General features: G+C 63.3%; 1 protein-coding gene and 1 pseudogene across 4 annotated transcripts; both read right to left on the bottom strand.

The window, feature by feature from the left end:
* Positions 1-545: 545 nt before the first annotated feature.
* Positions 546-18,212, bottom strand: NHSL2 (NHS like 2). Of its 4 annotated transcripts, none has more exons than XM_064712927.1 (8): positions 18,120-18,212; positions 9,183-9,335; positions 8,213-8,349; positions 7,918-8,122; positions 6,903-7,034; positions 3,611-5,794; positions 3,382-3,514; positions 546-3,060 (listed from the first exon to the last, which is right to left on the bottom strand). In XM_064712927.1, the coding sequence occupies exons 1-8, from the start codon at positions 18,181-18,183 to the stop codon at positions 2,748-2,750; spliced, it is 3,321 nt and encodes a 1,106-aa protein (XP_064568997.1). In that variant the 5' UTR covers positions 18,184-18,212; the 3' UTR covers positions 546-2,747. The 4 variants fall into 4 exon arrangements, with proteins under 4 accessions (XP_064568997.1, XP_064568999.1, XP_064568998.1 ...); XM_064712929.1 differs by having other exon boundaries at positions 6,903-6,983; XM_064712928.1 differs by lacking the exon at positions 18,120-18,212 and adding an exon at positions 12,485-12,911.
* LOC135447694 (uncharacterized) lies at positions 9,353-12,131 on the bottom strand (annotated as a pseudogene).
* Positions 18,213-23,281: the final 5,069 nt, after the last annotated feature.

Here is a 23,281-nt window from a genome sequence, read left to right as displayed (position 1 = left end):
CTGCCCGGACGGGGCTGTGGGCACCCGGCACGCAGGGCTGCGTTCGGCATCCACGATCGTACCCAGCGCCCGCCCAGGGCTGGCCCCAACACTGAGGGCTGTCCCCTCATCCATCCCACCGGCCCCAGGATTCCAATTCCCGATCCACCCCTCCCCAACTCCAGTTCTCCCCTCGGCCTGTGCCCAGGGTCCAGGGCTGTCCCCAGCTCCCTCCCAGCACGAGGAGTTACCCCAGCAGTCCCCCCGGACTGTTCTGTCCCTCTCATCCATCCCACCTTCTCCCCGGACGCCAAGTCCGTCCGCAGCCCCTCACACCATCCCCGGGCCCCCCTCCGGCCTCTCCCCAGCGCCCAGCCTGGGCCGCCCCTGACCCCTCACCGTGTCCCTGCGCCCCCCCCGCTCCAGAGCCACGGGGACACCGGAGTGCGCGGCAAACGCCGTGAAAAGCCCCAGCAAATAGGGCCGGTTCTTCTCCCAGGGCAGTCAGGAGGTGCCCACCTCCCCAGCCCCAGTCCCTCAGCAGCCCAAAGAAGAACAGGCACAGGCAGGCAGCAGGGAGCACTTTACCAAGCTGGCGAGATAAAAAGTACAGCATTCCATAGTTGGCACCTTGGCGGCCCGCACGCCGGGGCAGGGCTGTCCTGCCGGCCGGACTCGTCCCGGGAACCCACTGCCTTCCCAGTGGAGTAGCTGCAGCCAGGGGGAGCAGGGAGAGAGCGGCCAGAGACGAGCGCTCAGCCAGGAAGAGCCCCAGCAAGAGCACGTTCCTCCGGCCAGGGAAATTAGGATCTCCATCTCATGGCCAACCTCTGTCCCACAGCTGACCTCTGGTCCACTTGGATATTTCACCCCAGCAGCATCGGCCACTCCAGCTGCCAGTGGTGCTGGGGCTGTTGCAGGGGGGTCCCTGCCCTGTGCTTGTCCCCAGCCCCCTTTATCGACTCTGTCCCTGGTTTCCTGAGCAGTCATGTGCAAAATGTACCTGTTCCCAGAGCTTCCCAAGCTGTGCCCTGGCCCCATCCCACGCCAGCACCCTGCCACTAGCTGAGGCCATGGGATAAGGGTGAAATGTGGACATTCATTGGAGCTTTTTTTGTGATTTTTTTTCCTGAGTTTCTCAGCCTGGCTCTTAATTACAGGCTTAAATCTGCAGCCCTGGGAGAGGAAAGAGAGAGATGGGCAAGTACCAGGAGGGAGGGGAGGGGAACCCACCGGAGCCTCAGTGGGATCAGATCCAAGGTGGTGGCAAAGGATGGGGAAGTGTTTGCCTGGGTTGTGCTCCCCAGAGCTCCTGGTGAGGCAGAGACCCCCCAGAGCAGCCCAGGCCCCTCAGAGGGGCAGCTGAAGCAGTGCTGTGGTGCCCTGCTGCTGCCTGGACCCACTGCACGGCTCCCCCTGCAGCACAGGAAGGCTGGAGTGTGTGGAAATACATCAAGGAATCAAGCAGAAATTTCCCTAAACACTCTGTTTCCTTGTCAGCCATGGCTGGCCCTTCCTGTTTCTCTGGGCATGTGGCCATGCTCCTGCTCAGAGCTCGTGTTTCCTCCCTGCCCTGCCCTGAGCCCACACCACAGCCTCTGCTACTGGCTGCTGGGCCCCCATGCTGGAGCCCGGCCAGGAAGAGGCAGCTGGGGGTGAGGACGACAAATCCCACCTGGGGACGTGCAAACTCTCTTCCATGGCCCTGTGCACATGCCCTGATGGCACGTGTCCCACTTGGCCTTGCTCAGCTCCTTGGTGGCCAGTGGGCACAGGTGAGTGGTGGACAATCCTGGGGGGACCCCGGAGCCACCAGGGAGGTGGCTCAGGTGAAGTCCATCTGGATTCCAGCCACCATCTTGGTAGCATCTCAGGACCTCTGGTGGCCAGGGCTGCAGGAGAAGTTGTCGCAGGGTCTGTTGTGGAGATGCAGGAGGCAGAGCTGGGTACGAGCTTCCTTCCCGTGGCACAGCACCCTCATTGCCCCAGCTGGCAGCTGGGTGCAGGACCCCTGGCGTGGGAGTGGGGCGGCTGCCAGACCCCCTGTGCAGTGAGGCCAGGGGGGACTGGTAGTGGAGAAGACCCCAAGGTTTGTTTTTGGACTGAGCTGAGGAGCTCCAAAATGCAGCATTTTGGGGGCTTTCAAGGGGTGGGGGTTTGGCTTGAGGTGGTGGCGCTGGCTGTGGACGCTGGCTGCCAGTTCCCTGTGTGACAGGGAGGATGTTCAGGGCAATGACAGGGAACCTCCTGTGACTCTTCAAAAGCAACCGCAGATCCAGCTGAACCCCTGGCATCTTCCCAAAGTGCATCTGTGTGTCCAGCTGAATTCAACCAGGGGATCTCTGCATGGGAAACTCAAGGTACAATGTCAAAGGGAAGAGAATCAAACATCACCACCACTGTGCATTAGAAAATCTGTTTAAAGTACCACATGCCGAAGGGACCAGAGAGTCTCAAGCTGCTTTGCACCAGGCATCAGGCAACACCAGGGGCTGTGATCCTGTTCTGCTTCCTGGGCAGGTGCCTTCAGTCCCAGGAGCTGGCTCAGCCAGGGCCAGTTCCAGCAACTTCTCCCATGGGAAGGGCCCAGAGTCATGAGAGCTTGGGCTCCAGCTACTGCCTCTCTGCCAGCAGCTCTCCAGGTAAGGAACAAAAGCAGAAGAACCCCCCAGCAGGATACAGGGGCTCCCCAGCAGCCAGGACAGCCCTTTGCAGCAGCGCTCTCTCTGCAGCGCTCTCTCCTCTCGGCTGGAGGAGCCCCTGTGTGGTCAGGGCTGGCTTTTGGGGCTGTTTGCACTGTCCAGCTCAGGGGCAAACTCTGTGATGACCCTCCGGGCCAGCGGGTTTGTGGTCTTGAGCAGTTCAGCGGCAGATGGCCGAGTACCAGGGCTTGTTTTGCTGCTCTTCTTCTGGAGCAGGGCTTTAAAATCCTCATTCCTGCTGGAAGACTTCCCACTGCTGCCTGCTGCTGCCAGAGACTCACCAGCTGGGGAGCTTGAAGTCTTTACAGGTGAGTGGGAGGTGGGTCGGCTGCTGAAGGTGTCACCAGGCTCTTTCCTCCCCAGGACCTTCCTCTTTGACCTAGGCACCAAAGGGACACGGGTAGGAGCAGTCTGGGACTGGGGTGAGGTCCCAGAGCGAGGGGCATGGTAGTGCCCAGCCTGCTCCACTGGGGCAAGGTGATAACATGGGCATGGCAGGTGGTGCTCCTGGCAGGTAGGACTAATCTGGACTCTCCCTGCTGGTTGCACTCTGCTCAAGGTAGCAGCAACTGGGCTGTCCCCAAGGATGAACATTGGCCCCAGTATGGAAAATGGAGCTGTCATGGTGGAGAGACACTACACCCAGAGCTGTGACAGTGGGTGCAGGGGCTGTCCCCTCGGGTGCATGCACCAGCCTTACCTGTGGATCACTGTGAAGAGATCCTCCGTAGTGCGGGACGTTGTGAACACCTCATCGTCCTCCTCCACGATGGACTCGGCTGTCTTGTCACTGGCAAAGCTCTTCTCTTCCATGCCAGCTTCTGCTGAGCTGCCTGTGGTCAGGGAGAAGCCAGCAGTGAATCCCCTGTGCAGCATGGAGCACCATTATCCCTGGGGTGATCCCACCACAGTGGTGGAGAGACCCTCACCTTGCTCTGGGGCAGGCTCGCTGGCAGGCGTGGTGCCCACGGCCTTGGGGGATGGCGGCTCCTCAGCGTCAGGGTCGCAGCAGGTGGGGTCAGTGTCCAGGGTGATGATGGGGCTGGGGGTGGGTGGCAGGTCCCCCACACCAGCTCCCAGCTGTGCTGGGGCTGGGATGAGTGGCAGGTACAGCACGCTGGGCTTTTTGGGCACTGGCGGGGGTACCTTGGCCTTCCTGCGCTCGCCCTCGGCACTGCTCCGCTCGTCCAGGCTGCCCTGGGAGAGCCGCCGGGGCCCCGCTGGGGTCAGGGACAAGTGGGACTCCCCCAGAGCTGAGCTCCTCCTCAGCTCCCCTCTCCGCCGCACCACAAAAGCATCCTGTGCCAGCCCCTTCTCCTTGGCGGTAGTGCCTGGTGGGGATTTGGGGGACAGGGGACCCTCCTCCCGCAGAACTGGGGGCTTGGGCAGGATGCACGGGGGGCGCCTGGCCAGGGGTGGCTTCTCTGCCACAGGTGGCTTCACTTTTCTCTCCGGCCCTGGGCAGGGGATGTGTGCTGGCTCCTCTGTGTGTTCTGGGCCATCAGCGCTGTCCTCTGGCTCTGAGCGGCTGATGGAGCGGAGGCGGACAGAGCGCAGGTCGGACTGTGTCACCACGGGCATGATGGGTGTGATGGGACTGGTCTTCTGGGCCAGCTTGGTGCCAAAGGTGGAGTCAGAGTGGTGCCGGCTGACCTTAGTCTTCCCCTTCAGGGAGATCTTCAGCCCTGAGAGGTCGAGGTGGGCGGGTGGAGTCAGTGGGAGGTCGAAGGACAGCCTGCCCTTGGGGCTCCTCTCCATGGGGGATGTGGGGGGCAGAGAGGATTTCCTCTCGGGGACCAGTGGCCTCACACGCACCTGGTGCGGGGAGTGCCCGAGGATGGTGGAGGTGGGTACGGTGGGGGTTGGGGTCTCTGACTGGCTGGAGTACCCGCTGGATGGGGACATCAGCCCTGTGGGCCTGCCTGGCGAGGAGGTCTTGAGGTCTGCCTCGGCAGAGAGCTGGGAGGGCGTCGTGGCCCTGGAGACTGAAGGAGACACGAGGGACTCAGAGCTGCCCCGTGTCTTGGCACACTCAACAGCCGTGGTCCCTGTGGTTGTGCTTGAGCCAGAGAGGGACTGGTAGGGATCACTGCCAGCCCTCCAGTCTGTGAGATGCCACTGGTGGGGGGCAGTTGTGCTGTTGGGCTCCCTGCCTGCACTCCCCTGAGGGTCGGCGTGCACCAGCCGGTGACCCTGGAGCTCTGGTGGGATGCACAGGCTCTTGGGCCGCTGGTCCTTGGGCAGTGCCGCACTGAGCCCCTCATCACCATCCGGCCCCTCTTTGATCAGTGAGACGCTGCGCGTGGGCGGCGAGGGCTTCTTCTTGGCCTTCTTCAGGGAGATGCTCTTGGAGCGCCGCCGCCGCTGCCCCTCAGGCTCCAGCCCCAGGGAGACGTTGTCGGTGCTGGTGCTGCCCTCGGAGCTGGCGCTGGGGTAGCCCAGAGCGTAGTTGGCGCTGCCCCGCCGGGTCTCAGCATATGTGATGTCTACAGAGCAGAGGGACCCCGAGTCAGTGGGCACCGACAGTGACCGCTCACGGAACCGGCACCCTGCCCGCTCCACCTCCAGCTGTGCTGGCCCTGCCGCTGGCTCCAGCTCCTCTTGGCTTCCTGGCAAGAAATTCCCCTTGGCTCCCTGGATGCACCTGGAGCTGGGGGGGGAAGCAGGCACTGGGCCAGAGAAAAAGCTGGGCCCATTGCTGCCCATGCGCTCTTCTGTGGCGATGAAGAAGGAGGTGGAGGCGGCGGGTGAACCTGGGCTGGGTGATGGGATGAAGCCGCCCGGTGAGGTGCAGGTGGGCCCCTTGCCTGGGCCAGAGGTAAGGCTGGGGGGGCTCCCATAACCCACGGGGGTCCAGGGCGGAGAAAAAGGGATGCCCTGTGTCCCATTGCAGGCACTGGCACAGGGGTTGGCTGCCCCATCCATGGCAGCAGGTGGCTGGCAGCGAAGGGCCCCGAGGTCACTGAAGGTCTTCCTCAGTGGGGCTGAAAGGGGCGGACGAGCGCTGATCTCCTGGGGCACAGTGCCCCTGCTCGTGGTCTCAGGCACAAAGCTGCAGGACAGGGACTCATCGATGGGCGCGTGTGTGCTGGAGGTGGGGCCGTTGGCACTGCCTGCAGGGAGAGACACAGCCTGGTGAGCACCATCCCGCCTCCCTCACAGGGACATGGCCCTCCTCTGCATGCTGTCCCAGCCTGTGGCCAGTCTGGAGGCTGCACCTCTGCCCAGGCATAAAATGTGGGTCTGACGGCACGCTGGAATGTGCCAGGGGCAAATAAGCAGCCACAGCAGGAGGCTCTACACATGGGGACATCAGTCCCATGGCAACCAAAGTGTTGCCCTGGTGCTGCTCCATGGTGGGGAGTCAGATGGGGTTCAGGAGGAGCCAGGTCAGGCATTGCCAGCTGGGACAGAGAGGGACATGGTGGCTCACAGTGCCACCCCATCACAGGAGCCAGCAACCCCACTCTGAACACCCCCAGCAGACAGCAACGCTCAAGGCTGTGGTGGGCTGAGGTCTGACTGACTCCAAGGAGGAGCCGTGACCATCCTATTGATGGTCTGACCACTGTCATGGGAAGAAACCTTCCTCCTACCCCGTGAAAACTGCCTTGGAGCAGCTGGTGTCATGGCTTCTCTTCCTGTCTCTACCTCCCTTCAGAGAGAGGCTGGCTCTGATTTCTCTGCACCTTCCATAGGGGACAGCAGGACAGCACCTCTGAACCACAGTGGCTGCTGTTCCCAAGGGTCCAATGCCAGCCTGGAAGCACTCCAGCCACTCTCACATGCACTCCAGCCGCTCTCACATGGCATGGCCAGCTCGCCAGCCCCACCAAAGACCTGGCCAGGTGTGTGCCCCACAGCCATGGCAGCCTGAGACAGGGTCTGCCCATGGGGAAATGGGCACAGGGAGGCCTCCTTCTTGGAGCCGAGGCTGGGTTACTCCTGCCTCAGAATCCTGACTCAGGATGAAGGGGCTGTCCCTCATGCCAGACCAGCCCCAGGCCAGCCCAGTGTCACCAGTGAGCCCAGCACCTCAGTGCCTTGGGAGGGCGCAGAGCCAGTGTGATGCCTGCACCTCCCCGTGGTCTGGGTGTCCCCAGAGCCCAGGGGTCTGTGCCTGGGCTGGCTGCCAGCCTCGGGATGGCTGTGCCACCATCAGGGCAGCTCTGGGGGCTGCCAGCCCTGCCCGGGAGCAGCCTGCGCGCTTCTTGCCGTCACCTTGGTCTCGCAGGGACAGGTTAGGGAATCCAATAATGGTCCGTCTACGCCGCAGGGTGGACTTTGGGTTCATCGCAGTCTCTGTGTTAAACAGGGAGTGACGAGCACTCGCAAGCCTAGCAAAGTGCTGCCCTGTAGCCAAAACAAACAGCGTACGGGCGGTGCCGGAGCCGCTGCTGGGCCGGGAGCTCGGCCCCTCCATCACCTGTGTTCTCTGCTGTCCCCAGCCCGGCATGGTGACACAGGTGGGAGTGTGGGATGCAGGACGATGGTGTGAGCCATGTGAGATGAGCACGGGGGAAATGGAGGCACGGTGGGAATGCTGCAGATGGAAGTGGGATGGATGGAAAGCCACAGAGACCAGCCCTGCACTGCATGACAGGCACTAGTCTGTGCTGGTGAGGCTGGGCCCTACACCACTGAGCTGAGCCAGACCGGGGATGGGTACATGAGGCATGGAGAGGGAAAGGGACCAATGTGGCCCTGGCACAGCTCTCCATGGTGGAGGGAAAGTGCAGAGAGACACCTTTGCCTTTCAGAAGGGGCACCTCACCCAGTCACTAGCCCCTGACTCTGACCTGGGCCAGAGCATGGCACCTGTGTCTGCAAGGACTGGGCAGGACTGCGCTGCTGGGAGCTGTGGCCCTGAGAGGATGAGCAGATGGACAGACAGGGGAGACAGGTGAGTCAGGCAGGGTGCACAGTATGTGGTGAGAGCCCAGGTGACAACAGACCTGACTGGCTGGACATTACATAAGGGATGTGAGACCTGCCAGCAGCATGACCAGCGGACTGGACGCACAAAGTTGCAGATGGCATGAGAGATGGCTGGGAGTGATGGATGCCAGCATGGCCCTGCTGTCCCCTCTCTGCCCTGGTGCCCACCTAACCCACAGGAACACAGCTTGCAGCCACAGCCCCCTCCCACCACCCATCCCCTGCCCCAGATGGCTGCTGGGGCACATCTCTGCCTGCACCCCGTGTCCCCCCATCTTGCCATGGGGTGCTGCCCTACCAGAGACATTGATGGGGACAATGTTGGTCTGGATGGAGCTGGGCTGGTGCCACTGCTTCTCCTCCTCAGGGGGCAAGGGGAAAGCACTGGGCCAGGGTTGCTGCTTGTCTGGACTGGTGGGGAGGCTCAGGGAGGTGTCAGGAGGCCGAGCACTGAGCACAGTGCTGCTGGTGGTCTCCTCTTCGGCCGCTCGCTGGCTCGGGGGCTACAGGGAGAAAGGCACGTCAGCCACTAAAGGCACAAGGGTGGAACACAAACAGGGACTTGCTGCCCGCCCTGCCACCTCAGAACTCACCATAAGCACGAACTCAAGGCGCTTGGCAGGTGGGGGTCGAGGTGATGGTTCAGGGGAGGTGTCGGAGGGCGGGTGACCAGCAGCACGGAAGGTCTGCCCAGTGACCCTGCTCTCGGTGTACTGCTCCTCATACTCCTCTGCAAGAAAAACAGCACCTGGGACCCTGCTCCTGCTGCCAGGTCCTGGAGCAGGGGGCATGTGAAGGGATGGTGACTGTCCCCTCTGGCTGTCCCCAGCCCAGCTGGCCGTCCCTGCTCAGGACAGGCAGCTGAGAAGGTGAGGAAGGGAGACCCCAAGGAGGGGAACTGAAGAAGTGCAAAGATGCCAGCAGCTTGCCCCACTCCTCCCGGGGTGCAGTCAAGTGATGTGGTGAGTCCCACTGAGACACTGCCCCACTGGGGACAGCCAGAACTCAGTGCATCCCCATCCTGTAATTGTTGAGCTAATTAATGCTGGTGGCTATGGACTGGCAGAAAGCAGGGCTGCTCAGGCTGACTTAATGAGATTACAAGCTGGGGGATGGCTGGGCTGCTGATCTCATCTGATGCCTGAGGAGCATCTGAGCCAGGGCCGCGTGACAGCCTGGGCCAGAGACTGGAAGGAAACAAAACCACTGGCCACGTTGATCAAATTAGGCAGATCAGTGGCAGGTCCCTTAGCTCTCGTGAGAACTGTGCTGTGCAGGGGCTCGTAGGTGACCTGGTGGCCCCACTGGCATCAGTGGCCCCAGCAGGCAAACGTGGTCCCAGTTGCTTTGGCACCTGCAGCCGTGACTTGGGAGCAGAGATCGGTGAGGGACTACTGGAGGCTGGGACCCCCAGGACCCAACTCCTGCAGCTTGGTGAGGTCCAAGGAATGGCTCGGACATGCGTGTGGGAGATGAGCTCAGTCTCATGGTGGTCACCTAGCCCGGGGAGCACCCACCCACCACCCTCACCCAGTCCACTACTCCAGCCCCTCTCCTTGCTACCTTGCAGCAAGCTCTGGAGGTTGAGCTGGGCCTCCTGGTGCAGCTGCTCCATGCCCGGTGGGCGCCCAGCGGCCAGGAAGACGTTCACAGGCTGCTGCCATGGCAGCTTGGCGGGGGCGGCTTTCTTGCTCTCAAGGTCCAGGTTAGAGGTGGCTGCAGGCAGAGGAGAGTGGGATCAGAGGCAGGTGGGGGACGGCTTTCCTGCAGGTGCTGCCGTGGGATAGTACGGGGCCAGCACAATGCTCATCCGACCCCAGCTCTCCAGGAATGCCGGCATGTGGCTGCATCCCACCCTGGCAGGCTGCTGCCTGCTGGGACCAGCCCTCAATGCTGCCACCACTTTGGGGACTGGACAGTCCCTGAGGGCTGCCAAGAAGGGAGCTGGCTGAAATTGGGGAAGGAAGCCAGCCCTGCCACCCCTGCCTAACCGCGCCCGGGCACAGGAAACGCTGCATGCTCTGGTGGAGCAACATCCTGGCTGTGCAGGAGCAGAAATTGCAACTGAAAGGCAGGAGCCAGGGACCCTCCACTTCCATTGCACTGCAGCTTGGGGCCCACATGCCCTTCCCTGGCATGGACACCCCCAAAGCTTTCCAGGGAAGGAAACCTCTGTGAGGATTGCTCAGACCCTCTGAAACACCCTGATGGGTGGAAAAGTCCCTGGGAGCAGGATCTGGGCTCAGCAGTGAACTGGCTCTGTGGGGAGCTGAGCGCTGCTCCCACAAACATGCTTTGCCATGGGAACACTGCAGCCCTGGCTGCGCTGCACTGAGTGGATGTGGGTTTGTACCAAGCGTGGATTCAAAGGAGTGCCACCACTGGCACACTGCCTCCAAGGGGACCCACACTCTGTCAGGCACAGAGTGGGTCTCTGTGAGCTTTACACAGGGATACGGATGACCAGGGTCTCATCCCTGGAGATTTAGGGCTCATCCTCCGCTGCATTGTCTTGTCCCCATCCCCATCAGCTGAGACGCTCTGACTACCAGTGTGTGACAAACACCTCCCCTCTAGCACTTGCAGCACAGTGCCTGGCCCCAGGAACACACCATGCCCTGCTGCCAAAGCCTGCTCCCTGCCAGGCCCCAGCTGAGGCAGCGGAAGCAATCCCACATACCTGGGAAGGGGAATGGCCCCAAAACATGTGTGGGACCCCCAGCACAAGCCACATTTCCCTCGGCCCCCATTGGTCAGGCAGCTGTGGTCCAGCTCATCTGCACTTCATCATAAGCATCCCCCTGCTGCTTGTGGTGCCTTCCTGCCCCCATGTGCCTTCTTGCCCCCAGATGCCCTCCTGCTTACAACACCTGTGCCCCTGGGTGCCCTCATGCACACCCTTCCCCCAGCTGATGGAGCCTGCACAACACCCAGCACCCAAAGCAAGGTGCCATGTCCCCACCCTAGTTACTTTTATGATTTGTTTCCATAACGACGGGCCTTAACACTGGGAACACTGGGTTTTTTTCCTTTTTTTTTTTTTTTTTTTTTCCATTCCTCCTCCTCTAAATAATTTGACTTGTTTCCATACCAACCAAGAGGTGTTGGGGTGCATGTGTGCATGTGTGTGCCATGCTCAGGGTAAGGCTGGACATCTCCCCAAAAACCTGATGCCCAGTGCCAGGGGCAGAGACCACACTTCCCCCTCAGCAGACTCCAGACCCTGCTGGTTTTGGCGAGGTGGGGGATCCAGTGCTGCCCTGTCATTTCTAAGAACAGCCCAATGGTGCACCCCAAATCCTGGCTTGCTGCACCCTCTGCCTGGCTCACGCAGCCCCAGCCTTTGGCCTCAGCACAGGTGATGCTCCTCACCTTCTGCCCACATATCCCCCTGCAGCCACCCCCCACCGAGGGCTCAGGGACAGCCTGAGCAGCCCCTGCAGCTCTCCAAGCCCCTGATGCCGTGCCCGGAATACGAGAGCTCACCTCTGCTCCTCGCCCCTGCTGCCGAGTCACCCCTGCCACCACCTCGGGCGCCGACCACGTGGGGAAACCACAGCACCAAACCCGGGGCCGCCCTGGGCGCGGCGGAAACGGGGCAGCGCCCACGCCCAGCACCCTGCCCTGCCTAGGGGCAGCTTCGGCCAGAAGGGGAACACGCAGTGCCGGGGTCCTCCCCTGTGGAGCCTTCCCGTTTGCTGACACACGCTTATTTGGGACTGTGAGTGGCACAGCACGGTCCTGAGCCGGTGTGGGCTGTGGTGCAGGCACTGCTGGGCTGCTGGCATTGCCAAGGTGCTGGCATCACCAAGGCATAGGCATCGTGGGCTCCATCTCCCCAGCAGGGGAGAAGGGGTGGGGGCAAGAACCCATGAGCTGAGCACTCTCCTGGCGCCCAGATGGCCCAAACGTGCACTGCAAGGACAGCACTGTGCCAGAGTGAGCAGCACCCTGAGGCTTTGGCTCCCTGGGAGCAGCCACTCCGAGGATGCTTCGTGAGCAGTGGCTCTGAGGCTGTTTTGGGAGTAGCATGCCAAGCCCAGCACTGCACGGCAGCTCGGCGATGTGATGTAGGGAGCCAGCAGTCCTGATTCACTGCCACGGTGCTCCCGAGGGACAGGCAGTGTTTGGGAGCAGCCTGATGCAGGCTCAGTACAAGGGCAGGTTGTAAGTGTCCAAGGAAGCCCAGGTGCCACAGCCATCTGTGGGCACGCGATGCCCCAGCCAAGCGGGAGTGTCCAGCAAGAGGAGACAGCGGCCGGCTGGGATAGTGGAGCTGAGCTGAGCCAATGCCCTTGGCAGTGACCCTGCTACCACGCTTATCAGCGACACGCTCAGAGCACAAAATATCTCTGAGGGGCTCCCACCCTGTGGCAAATGCCTGCAGGAGATGAAGGGAGCCTGGCACAGCAGATCCAGAGGGACAGCTCCATCCCACCAACCCCAGCAGTCTAGACCTGAGCCTGGCCAGCCTTGCTGCTGAGGGAAACTGAGGCATATCTGGTTGGGGGTTCACCAGACTCCCTGCTGGCACCAGGTGCCCTCCTGGCCCCAGGGCACTCAGAGAGGAGCAGGCAGCAACCCCTACCCTGCCTGCCAATGGACATCTGCCTGGAATGTTCCCAGTCAACACCATCAGCTGCAGCAGATGCTGCAGCCTCGGAGTCGTGCTGAGCGTGAGCCAGTGTCCAGGCTCAGGGTGTTGTGGCCATGGCAGGTACACAAGGACTGAAGCTGAATTCCAGGGCAGTTCGCTTGAAGGGCAGCTGAGCTCTACTCTCCCGCAGGAACGGTATCCCTGCAGGATCCCCAGCCCCTCAGTATCTCCTGAGTCACCCCTGCTCCATGCCAGCATCCCTACTCACCCACAGCCCAGGCATCCCGAATCCACAAGGAGATATTTGACAGAGCCATCAGAGCTGTTTCAATCCAGGCTGAAGCTCCTGTGAAACGATGCCTCTCGCTTGAATTCACTGCCAAACTTCTGCCTCTCAGGCTCGCTCCCCACGTGCAGGAGGTGCCGGGGGCACGTCTGGAGCCGCTCGGACCCTGTGCCAGCGTGGAGCACTGTCAGGAATGATGTAACGGCAGCAGCAGGCGATGCGCCATCAGCAGAGCAGCCATGGCAACGGGCACAGGCACAGCGGCAGCTGCCGCCGCGGGTCCGGAGCACCGAGCACGCCGGAGGGCGAGGGCAGCGAACCTGGGGCCGAGGCCGATCCTGAGAGCGCCCCGAGCCCCCGGCCGGAGCGGTGTGCCGCACCGAGTGCCGCCGGCTTCAAGCGAGTGCCCGGCCTGCCCTCGGTGCTGGGCCGCTCGCTGCCGGCGCGTGCGGCTTGGGGACATTGCCGTGGTGTGAGCCAGGCTCACGCTGCTCCACGGCGAGCGGAGAGGAAGCGAAACGAGCACACAGAGGGAGCTGGCAGCGGCCGCAGAAACACCTCCTGTCCCAAGCTCACCCCCTGCCGAACCAAACCAGCTCCCTGCGGAATGGGGAGGCGCGTCTGCGTGCACGGATGCCCACCCAAGGTTGAATGAAATCCTGAAATGACCCCCTGCTGACACCCCAGGCGCAATGCCACAAGGCAGCGGTGCTCCCTGAGCAGACCTGCCCCGCGTGCCACTTGCACACGCTGTGCCTGGGATGAGCCCTCGCTGGGCAAGCCAAGAGACTATGCCCTCTCCAAATCTGATCCTCTCCAGGACACTTCCCACTGCCACATGTCTGGTGGCACAGCTTCAATCCCCTACCGGGCCTGCACAGGTGTCTGACTTGCTGGTGGTTGAGGCCAGAGGGGCAGGAAGCCTTTCAGGGGTGCCTTGGCCAGAGCCCAGCCTGGCCATGCCAGGACTCTGTGCAGCACGTCTCCGTGCTCCCATGCAGGTGCCCAGCAGGAGCAGAGGCACTGAGAAACAGCACTGTCTCGACACACCGCATCTGCCTGAGGTTTTCGGCTCCTCCAAGCTCCTTGTCTAACAAGGAATCAGTTGTTTTTGTACTGATGGGAGATAAGGGCGCTGCAGAAGCTGCTGGTGGCAGGGCAGATTTGACAGCTGCGGGGGTCCCTCAGCTCATGGGGAGAAGGCTGGATTATGTGAGGTTTCTATGAAAACCACTAATCAGCAAACCAGTCAATAAGGTCCCTGTCCATTGGTGGGACTCAGAGCTGCAGTGTGCAAGGACATTCAGTCCCAGCAGTGTGATGGGCCCTGGTCAGGGTAGGAGGGGAGGTGTGTGTGCTGCAGGATTTGGCCAGAGAGCCAGGCCCAGGAAGAACCCACTGTGCCATTCGCCCATGCTGTGGAGATGGGAACCGCCCACAGCCATGCTGGCAGCAGGGCTTGGCCCGGGACCATGCCAGCCAAGGGGGACTCAGGCTGCTCCCTGACAAGGGGCTGAGATCCACTGCTCCCAGGGCCACAGCAGCTGCACTGGGGCAGGCACTGGAGCCCCAGAGTCTGGCTGGACCCAGAGTCCTGCACCAAGCTCTCCACCATGGGCAGTAGGACCAGCGTCCAGAGCCCTCTCCCAGCCCTGCTGTGGCTCCCTGGGAGCCTGGCAGCCTCCTCATACTGCAACCCTCACTCTCCCATGCTTCCCAGCAAAACTCCAGCCACAAATCTTGCCTGAGAGCCTCAGGAAGCCTGGCATGGCAACCTGTCAGACCCAGCCAGTTCTGGCAGCCCAGCATCGCTGCATCATGGCCAAAGGAACCACTGGGCACAGGGTGGCCGTGGCTGGTTGCCCACCAGCCTTCCCACGGTGATGTCCCAGCCTGTTGGGTGGCACAGGGAAGCCCAGGCAGTGCTCAGCACTCTGCCCAGTGTGGGCTGCCTGTGCCAGAGGCTGCTTCCACAGGCTGCTTCCAGGAAAGCATGGCTTCCCCTGTGCCCAGCTGGTTTTACACTCCGCGGGGCCGGGACAATGTGAGGAAGTCGCCTGAGAGGGGAATGTGGCCAGAGGTCCTGGGACAAAGGGGCCTGAGACCTGAAATCAGCTACAGCAGGACTGAGAGCAGTGACAACAGCGAGGGTCCTGGGTGTCTGTGATGTTTGTGTCGACCCATGGTCCATGGTCCCATGCATGGGCCTCCCTCCTGCTGTCAGCGGCACGTGGAAGCTGCCAGGAGGGCACAGAACCCCCAGGACAGGCAGGACTGTCCCCACAAGACTGATGAGTGGTCAGTGGGACACACGGGCTGGGAGTCTCAGTCTTTCTCTTGCTTTGTCAGAGGAAGGACACCCCCAGAGAAAGGCTGGGGTATGGCAGAAGGATTTAAAAGGGACAGGGACACTCCGCAGCTCAAGTCAGTCCGGGGAAGGTGGCACAAGACTGGTACTACTGGACAGCCCTGATGCCAGGGGCTATTGCATGGCCTCCAGAGGGTCTGTGCCCAAGAGCTGCCCCCAGCCCGCGGTCCTGCCCTGCAGAGTGAGCAGTGCCTGCAGATCCCACCACCCCCACTGCCCGCCTCAGCCCTGCCCTGCTGCCTGCCTTACCTGCCCGCTGCCAGGGTGCCAGGAGCCACTCCACCTTGGCCATGGCTGTGAGTGCGGGGGAGCCCGCTCGCTCTGGCCACCCAGGAGCTCCTGCCTCAAACCAAGCCGAGAGCACCGAGCTTCCCCCGTCCTCGCTGCCTGCAGCTCCAGCGGGGAGAGGAAGCGACCAGGAACTGACTATTTGAGTCAGCGGCACAGCCCATTGTCCCGGCCCCGGCCCCTCTTCCTTCCCCGGGGAAGGACGGTGGAGGGACCGTGACTCTGCACAGCCCATCCCACATCCACCCGCCCTCACAGCGGGGCTCCCAGGAATGCACATCCCTCTGCGCACATCCCTGCTGCACCACCTGGACAGGGATGCTAGAGCCGGGACAGGAAGGACTCTCTGAGCTGGACGGGGTCGGGGAACCAAAATATCCCCTGGCTGTGGCTGGAGCACCATCTGAGAGTGGTGGGTGACCTGGAGGGACACAGCACGTGGGGCCCAGTCCTCTCAGCACAGCATGGCTGTTCCTACATGGAGCAACCACAAGAGTCCTTGTGGGGAAAGCAGCACCTGCAGCCTGTGGCTGTCCCCGGCCCGGCTCAACCGCTGCCCGCCAGCTCCTGAGCCAGCCCAGTCCTTACAGCTACCAAAACCAGGGGCCCTTCTGAACCCCCTGGCTCTGGCCTGGGAGCTGCCAGAGCTCCCAGAGCTTCATCTCACTTCAGCTCCTTCCAAAGCCTGGAGCAAAGGCTCCTTGGGGACCACTTTCCCAGTGCCCGAGGGCTTTGTAAAGCTGAGCTGGCTTCTCCCAGAGGACGGAGGCTCCTGGGAGCCAGGGCTGCAGGCGAGCCAAGAATGCTGCCCCAAGCACAGCCTTCATTCAGGAATATCCCACACCAGCAGCGACCCACACCCACCACAGGGCTGCTCCTTACGGAGCCTCAGCTCCCTCCCCTTAGCAGATAAGCTCCAGCCTGGATCTGCTGCCACCTCTCTGCATGGAAGCTTGTGTGCAACTGCTCAGGAATGCCCCAGGCACTGAGGTCCCAGCAGCCCTATGAGTGTCCAAGTGTTTGTTCAAGCTTTACACCCAAGACAAGTTTTGAACCATGCAGTGCCAAATCCCACCCATCCCTGACCCCAGCAGCCAGATGCAGGTCTCTCCAGGGAGACCAGACACCTGGGGGAGATCTGCTGGAGATCTCCAGGCTGGCAGGGAACCGTGACCTGAGGACAGAGATGAACCAGCTCTGGCCAGGGCCTGACCCCACAATCCCCCTTGGGCCCTTCCCACAGCTCCAAGAATTCCTTTGACAATCCAGAAGTGTGATTAATTCTCCCTCTGACTGGTGCCATGTGGGAGAGGCAGGCAGGGAGCAGAGCAGCATCCCATGGTCTGGGCACTGCTCATCTTCCATGCCTGCAAACGGGAGAAGGGCACTGTGCTGGGTAGCGGTGGCACAGCATCCCTCATCCCTCACCACCCACCGGCCAGCACCCTGCGCTCCAGGCACTGCCTCCCAGTAGGGAATGGGATCCCATGATCCCTGTGAGTCCCACAGCCCAATCCCTGTCTGCTTCCCATGCCCCAAGAGGGGAGCCCAGGATGATGTGATGGATTCCGACCAGCCCCATCCCTCTCAGCCCGCAGCTCAGCCTCTCGTGGTCGCCTCCTGTGCAGCCCCAAGTTCTTGTGCCCCATTTCGGTGCTTTGCTCCCACTGCTACAGCAGCGGTTGCAAAATTAGACAGCGTCAGGTTGTGCTGCCACCCTCTCTGCCCACTGATTATTAAGCTGTGACAGTCATTTGGGCTGTGACAAGCAGTCCCCATTCTCCTGCAGTTTCTAAGCAATCTTCCCGAGGTCTCTCCCAGGGCTGTCAGTTCCCTGCTGCTGCCCACACTGCTGTGTCCCGCTCCCAGCCAGCAGGCAGGGAAAGGGCAGCAGGAGCCGGGGCCAGCAGAGCCCAGCACGCTGCACTCCGGGACTCTGACGGGCCTGGCGCCAGGGGCTGTGGCAGACCCCAGCTCCCAGCTCCTCTGGCATTCCCAGGAGCTGGGCTGGAAGAAGAGTTGGAGTACAGGGGAGGGTTGCTGAACTGCCTGGACCAGCTACATGGGGACAAAGGAGTGACCAGACAGGTCCTGCTTCTCTGACCCTGCTTCCTCAGCGTGCACTGCCCTCACTGCCCGCTCCCAGCTCCAAGTGAGTCCCCTGCTCCCTCTGCTCCCCCTCAGAGAGCTCCCTGCAGAGCTGCAGGGCTGTCCGCCTCCCCGAGATTGTTTGTGGAACAGGAGCCCCCAGACACCCACGACCACTGCGCTGTGTGGGCTGTGGGAGCTGGGCTGTGGGGGCTGCACAGGCACTGGGCTCCCTGCCTGGGGGGGCCCAGCTCCGGGCACAGCAACTGCAGGGGCTCCCCACAGCGGAGATGGCTCCCCACGCCTTGGGGCTGCATCCCATCCCCGGGGCTGGCTCCCCACTGCCGGGGCTGCAGCCCCAGGCCCAGGACTGGCTGCCCATAGCTCGGGACTGGATCCCCATGCCCAGGGCTGGATCCCCACTGCCCAGGACTGGCTTCCCACAGCTCGGGACTGGATCCCCATGCCCACGGCTGGATCCCCACTGCCCAGGACTGGCTTCCCACAGCTCGGGATTGGATCCCCGTGCGCAGGGCTGGTTCCCCACTGCATGGGGCTGGCTCCCTGTAACCCGGGGCTGGATCCCGGCAGCTCGGACAGCCAGCACCTGTCCCACACGCTGGGGGACCGCGGTGGCCCCACCGCCAGCCCCATCCTGCGCCGTCCCCGTCAGGAGGCCAAGCCTCGGCCGGGGTGACCTCTGCCCGTGTCCTCCAAGCGACCCACGGGGACCGGGGAGCGAGGAGCGCCGAGCCGCAGCCCGAGCGAGCCCGAGCCGCCCCCTGCCCGCCGCCGCAGCCGGGGGTCGCGGGGGTGCCGGTGCTCCGGGGGCGGCGGGGGCGCGGGTTCGGTCCCGCCCCGCCTGGCCGGTACCTGTTGCCGAGCGCATCCTGCCCCGCCGCTGGCTGCGCGGCCCCTTCCGCTGCGCGTTGCCCATCCTCCGCCGCCGCCCAGCCCGGGCTCCGCGCGCCGCCGCCCCCGGGCCGCCCCCCGGCCGCCCCCCGCCGGGCCCGCCGCGCCGCGCGGGGAGGAGCCGCGGGGCCGGGCCGGGCCGGGCCGGGCCGCATCGCTCCGCTCCGCGCCGCTCCGAGCCCCGGCGAGCAGAGCCGAGCCGAGCCGCGCCGGGCGGCACCGGCACCGGCCCCCGCCCCGCCGCCCCCTCGGAGCCGAACGGGCGCCCAATGGCGGCGGCTGCGGGGGCCGGGCGGGGGCGGCGCGGGACTCGGGAACACCGGGGTGATGGGGATGGGGTGGGGGGATTGGGGCTGGGGAGTGCTGGGGTGATGGGGATGGCGGTACCGGGGCTGCGCACCCCCCGAGCAGACAGCGATCATGGGGTATGAGGGTGATTGTGGGGCGGTGCCGGAGCCGGACACCCTGAGAGCACGCGTGTGGGGGTACCAGGGCTGGAGAGCCCCCAGGCGATAGGATTGGGCTGGGGGCCCTCGGGCTGGGTAACCTCTGGGGAGTTGTTTGGTTTAGGGATGAGTGGGGCTGGACAGCCCCTGGGGTGGTGGGGATGAGGTGGTGCCAGGGCTGGGCACCCCTGAGGCAATGGGGCTGCGTGTGAGGTCCTGGGCTGGGCACACCAGGGGTGTTGGGGCTGGGTAGGGACCCCAGTGCTGGCCCTGTGGGGTGGGTGGCTGATCAGGGGATGGATGGAAGCAAGGGGTCGGGGACATCTGACAGAAGGCAGAGGTCAGCTCCAAGAGCAGCCGGAGTCATGCACAGAGGGAAACAGGAGGTGTGGGAAGAGCTTTGGGACTGGGTTCGGGTCAGGAAACCTGTGTGAGAGCTGCAAGACATTGCAAAGGCCAGGCCTGGGGGTGATGTCATCTCAGGTAGGAGAAACAGGGTCGTCTCTGTCTGCCAGTGCCTCCCAGGTCCCCATTCCTAGTATTGAGAGTCCCGGGCAGTGCCATGACTGCACAAAGCTCAGCTGCATGCAGGGACCCCCAGAAGTCTTGGATCAGCTCCTGCCCTTGGGTTTCTTCCCCTGGCTCAAACCTCACCATATCCCTCTCATGGGGAAAAAAGCCCTTCCGGAGCGGGGAAACCTCTCCAGCATGCCAAGACACCCACGTGCAGAGTGCTTCACCCCTGGGAGCCAAGAGGCATTGGGATGGCTCAGCCCAGTCGCTGTGTCCCAGGACCGAGCATCCCCGACACATCGGATCTTGGCATCCATATAGCAACAGAAAGGACCAGAAAGCGCTGGGAGGTTGTTATGGAAACAGCCACAAATTGGATCAGTACTTGGTGCAAGGAGCAGTTTGTGTGACTGATGTGGGAGCAGGTGGGTGTGACAGCCGCAGCGGTGCGGGGGTCCCGCAGTGGCACCCCTCTGCCCAAGCTGTGTCCCTGTTCTGGGGCTGGGCTGTGGCACTGCCTCAGCTCCCAGGGACCCGGGAACGGGGCTGTAGGTACTCAGCCTCTGCACTCCCCAGGGAGGTAAAGGATTAGGACGAGTTGGGGGTGGTTCACAGAAATTCCAACAAGAAAATACTTTCTGCTGCTTCCCCAAGCTCCAGCCGAGCCCAACACACGGTGTCAGGCAGGGGGGCCCCTGCACAAACAGCCCCACTGTGACTCGTGTTGCTGCGATCCGGCAGCGTGGCCATTGTTCTGCTCCCTGCCGGGGCACCCACGCCGGGTGCCCATCACTCCGAGCCACTTGTCACCCCGTGCGGGGCAGCCCCAGCCCCTGCATCCTCCTGGAGCCCCGTGGGCACACACGGCTGCCTGCACGGCTCCCGGGGGCCCGGACAGATCGGGGGGGCTCACACAGGACCCCGGGCTCGCCGTGCCGGGCCGGGGGCACGGAGGGCGCAGGTGGCGCTGCCGGTGCCACGGCTCAGCCCGGCCCGGGCCCCGTGCGGCTCCGCTCTGTGCTCCCCGAGCAGACCCTCTCCTGGCAGAGAACCCAGCTATGAAGAAGCCATAAGCATTTGCTAAGTGGCCGAGCTGGTTATTTTCGGGCCAAGAGGCCATGTTAACGCTCACAGTCAGCGAGGCAGATGAGCTCATTGGAGAACAACGGCTTGGGGCCGGGCCAGAGCCGAGGAGCAGGGCCAGGGCTCCCAGCCCCTGCCGGCACCATGGCGAGTCGCTCCCAGGGCTGTACTGGACCCTCAAAGGCGCCACGTTCCCCAGAGCCACCGGCAGGGCTCCCGCCAAGCTGGAGGGCACAGCTGGCACACCGAGCCCCACAGCACCTTGTGTTGCTGAAGGTGACCTCCAAGCTGCCCCGGGGCTTGCAGGGGATCTACGTGCAGGGCTGGAGCTGCCGTGACACCTTCGTGCCACCTCGAGTCCCCTCCAGGCTCTGCATTCCTGGGATTCCTTCAGGGCACCAAACATATTTGGTTGCTCTGTGTCCTGGTAGCTGCACAGGGGCCTGACCGTCCTGCCCAGGACCGGCACTGTCAGGGCTGCCCTCCCTGCTCCCGGTGTGCCAGGGGTGTGCCAGGGATGCAGGATGCACTCACCTGGCTCTGCTGCACCCCTGGAGCGAGAGCTCGGCATGAAGCGGTGTGTGGGGTCAGGCAGAGGGGACAGGGGTGCCCCAGCCCGGATCACCCCACAAGCTGCACCCACACGCCCAGGGCTTCCTCTGAGTGCCCCCCTAAACAGCTGTGCCAGAGCGCAGCGCGCAGCCAGGCTGCCACCACGTGCCGTGGCACTGTCACCAGTACCTGTCATTTGTGAGCCTCTTACGGGAGACGTGGGGTGCCAGGGGTGGCATTGGCACCTCCTCCGCACTGCCTCTGCATCCCCCAGCCCCTCTGCAGGGGCACGCCGCGCACCTTCCTCCCGGCGGGGTCTCTGGGGAGCCTTCCTGTCCCAGCCCGAGTGGTGAGGAGGAAGAGGAGGGACACATCCAGTCCTCAGGCTGGGCACGGGCACTGCCAGGGAGCAGAGGGCACCGCACCCTCCGGGGCTCTGCCCGCTGCCCCCATCGATGTGTCCTGCCAGCGAGCCCTCCCGTGATGGGCACTGGGTGCCCAGCTGGCCCCGTCTCAGCGTCCCCATCCCTTGGTGCGCACAGGCGGGAGCGAGGAGCCGAGCCCGCGGCTGTGCCAGCCCTGGGGGTGCTGCTGCCTGCACCCACCTGCAGTGACAGCCACCATGCCGTGCACCCACCACTCCCTGCCCCTGTCCTGCGGCGCTGCCAGACCCTCCCGGGCGGGGCCGGGAGTCCCACAGGCAGGAAAGCACAAAACTCTTACTTACCCAACTCTGCCTCCTCCTCTTCCTCTCCCCAGCGGGCCCCAGGCCGGGGGCACGGCAGCTGCCCCGCAGCTCAGGGGACGCCCCGAGCCCCCAGGGCCGGGATGGACGGGCGGCTGCCCCGGCCGGGAGCGGAGGCAGCCACAGCGCCAGCTCTGGCAGTCGCTTGCTCGCACTAAATCGAACCAGGTTTCTGGAGAAAGGCTGGATGGAAACGCTTCTCCCACCCCAGCCCAGGCCCTTCTTAAAGACATAGCTACACAGCCCTGCTGCGGGTGCTGGAGCCGCGGAGATTGAGCGGGGATGGAGCATCCTTCCAGCCGGCGTCTTCCCGGTGGGTCTGAGAACCACAGACAGGGATGAGATTGGTGGAGAGGAGATGGCATCCACTGCCTTTGCTGTCACCCGTGCCAGCCTGCGTGGGTGCTGTGGGCAGTGCCAGCTGACCCTCCTGTAATTAACAGGGGTCAGGCAGCCAGGTGAAGTTTTCCTGCGACTGGCAGCACCCTATGGCTGTCAGGGAGGGGGCTATCCATTCCCCCCTGCCCTTGGCTGGGGTCCCAGTGCCGCTGGAAGGGAGCTGGTCCCACACAGGCAGCGCTTGCAGGTGGCCTCGGCAGCCCACGCCGTGCCTGACAGCCAGGACCACCCGGGAGGCTGCAGCCCGCAGCTGTGGGGAGGGAGCGCCGGGGATGGCCGCCCCACGCTGGGTGTGCAGCGGGATCTGCTCCCCCTGCTCACCGCCCCACGCTGGGTGTGCAGGGCAGGATCTGCTCTCCCTGCTCACCGCCCCACGCTGGGTGTGCAGCGGGATCTGCTCTGCCTCACGCCCACGCGGTGTGCAGCGGATCTGCTCTCTGCTCACCGCCCCACGCTGGGTGTGCAGCGGGGATCTGCTCTCCCTGCTCACCGCCCCACGCTGGGTGTGCAGCGGGATCTGCTCTCCCTGCTCACCGCCCCACGCTGGGTGTGCAGCGGGATCTGCTCTCCCTGCTCACAGGACACAGCTATGTCACAGGCCCTGGGCACGGCTGTGACTGCCAGGCAACGGAGCTCTCCCTGTCCAGTGGAGAGGGTGGGCACTGGGCAGCCATGGCCACCGCAGCCAGCTGGGAGAGACGGGAGAGCACTGGGGCAAAATCCTGACACAAGGGGAAGGGATCTCAGGGCTGACTCCACAGTCCCCCCCTTTCCACAGAGCTCAGGCCAAGCACACGGCAACTCAGGAGCGTCCTTCCAGAGGCACTGACAGCACAGATTCCGGCACCTCAGCATGCCAGGAGCCCCCATCTGTGCAACACACACGCGTGTGCACACTCAGACATGTATTACAGAATCACAGACACACGTGTGCACACCCAGACACGTACAGAATCACAGACACACGTGTGCACACTCAGACACGTATTACAGAATCACAGACACGCGTGTGCTCACTCAGACACGTATTACAGAATCACAGATACACGTGTGCACACTCAGACATGTACAGAATCACAGACACACGTGTGCACACTCAGACATGTACAAAATCACAGACACACATGCACACCCAGTCACGTACAGAATCACAGACACACGTGTGCACACTCAGACACGTACAGAATCACAGACACACATGTGCCAGGGGGTTTGCTCTGTGTTGGGAATGTTTGGTGCACTGCTGTCCCCTTCCTCCTGCCTGGCTGTGGGGACCCTGAGTCAGGATCGCAGCTCACAGTGGGACCTTGCTGCTCCATATGGATGCAGCCAGCCACTCAGGGTGCCGGAAGGGAGGAATTGGCCTCTCACAGCCCCTCTCCGGG

This window comes from Zonotrichia leucophrys, chromosome 4A (genome assembly GCF_028769735.1).
Source record: "Zonotrichia leucophrys gambelii isolate GWCS_2022_RI chromosome 4A, RI_Zleu_2.0, whole genome shotgun sequence".
NCBI lineage: Eukaryota > Metazoa > Chordata > Aves > Passeriformes > Passerellidae > Zonotrichia > Zonotrichia leucophrys.
The sequence above is the reverse complement of the archived record's forward strand: the minus strand, read 5'-3'. Positions and strand labels throughout refer to the sequence as shown.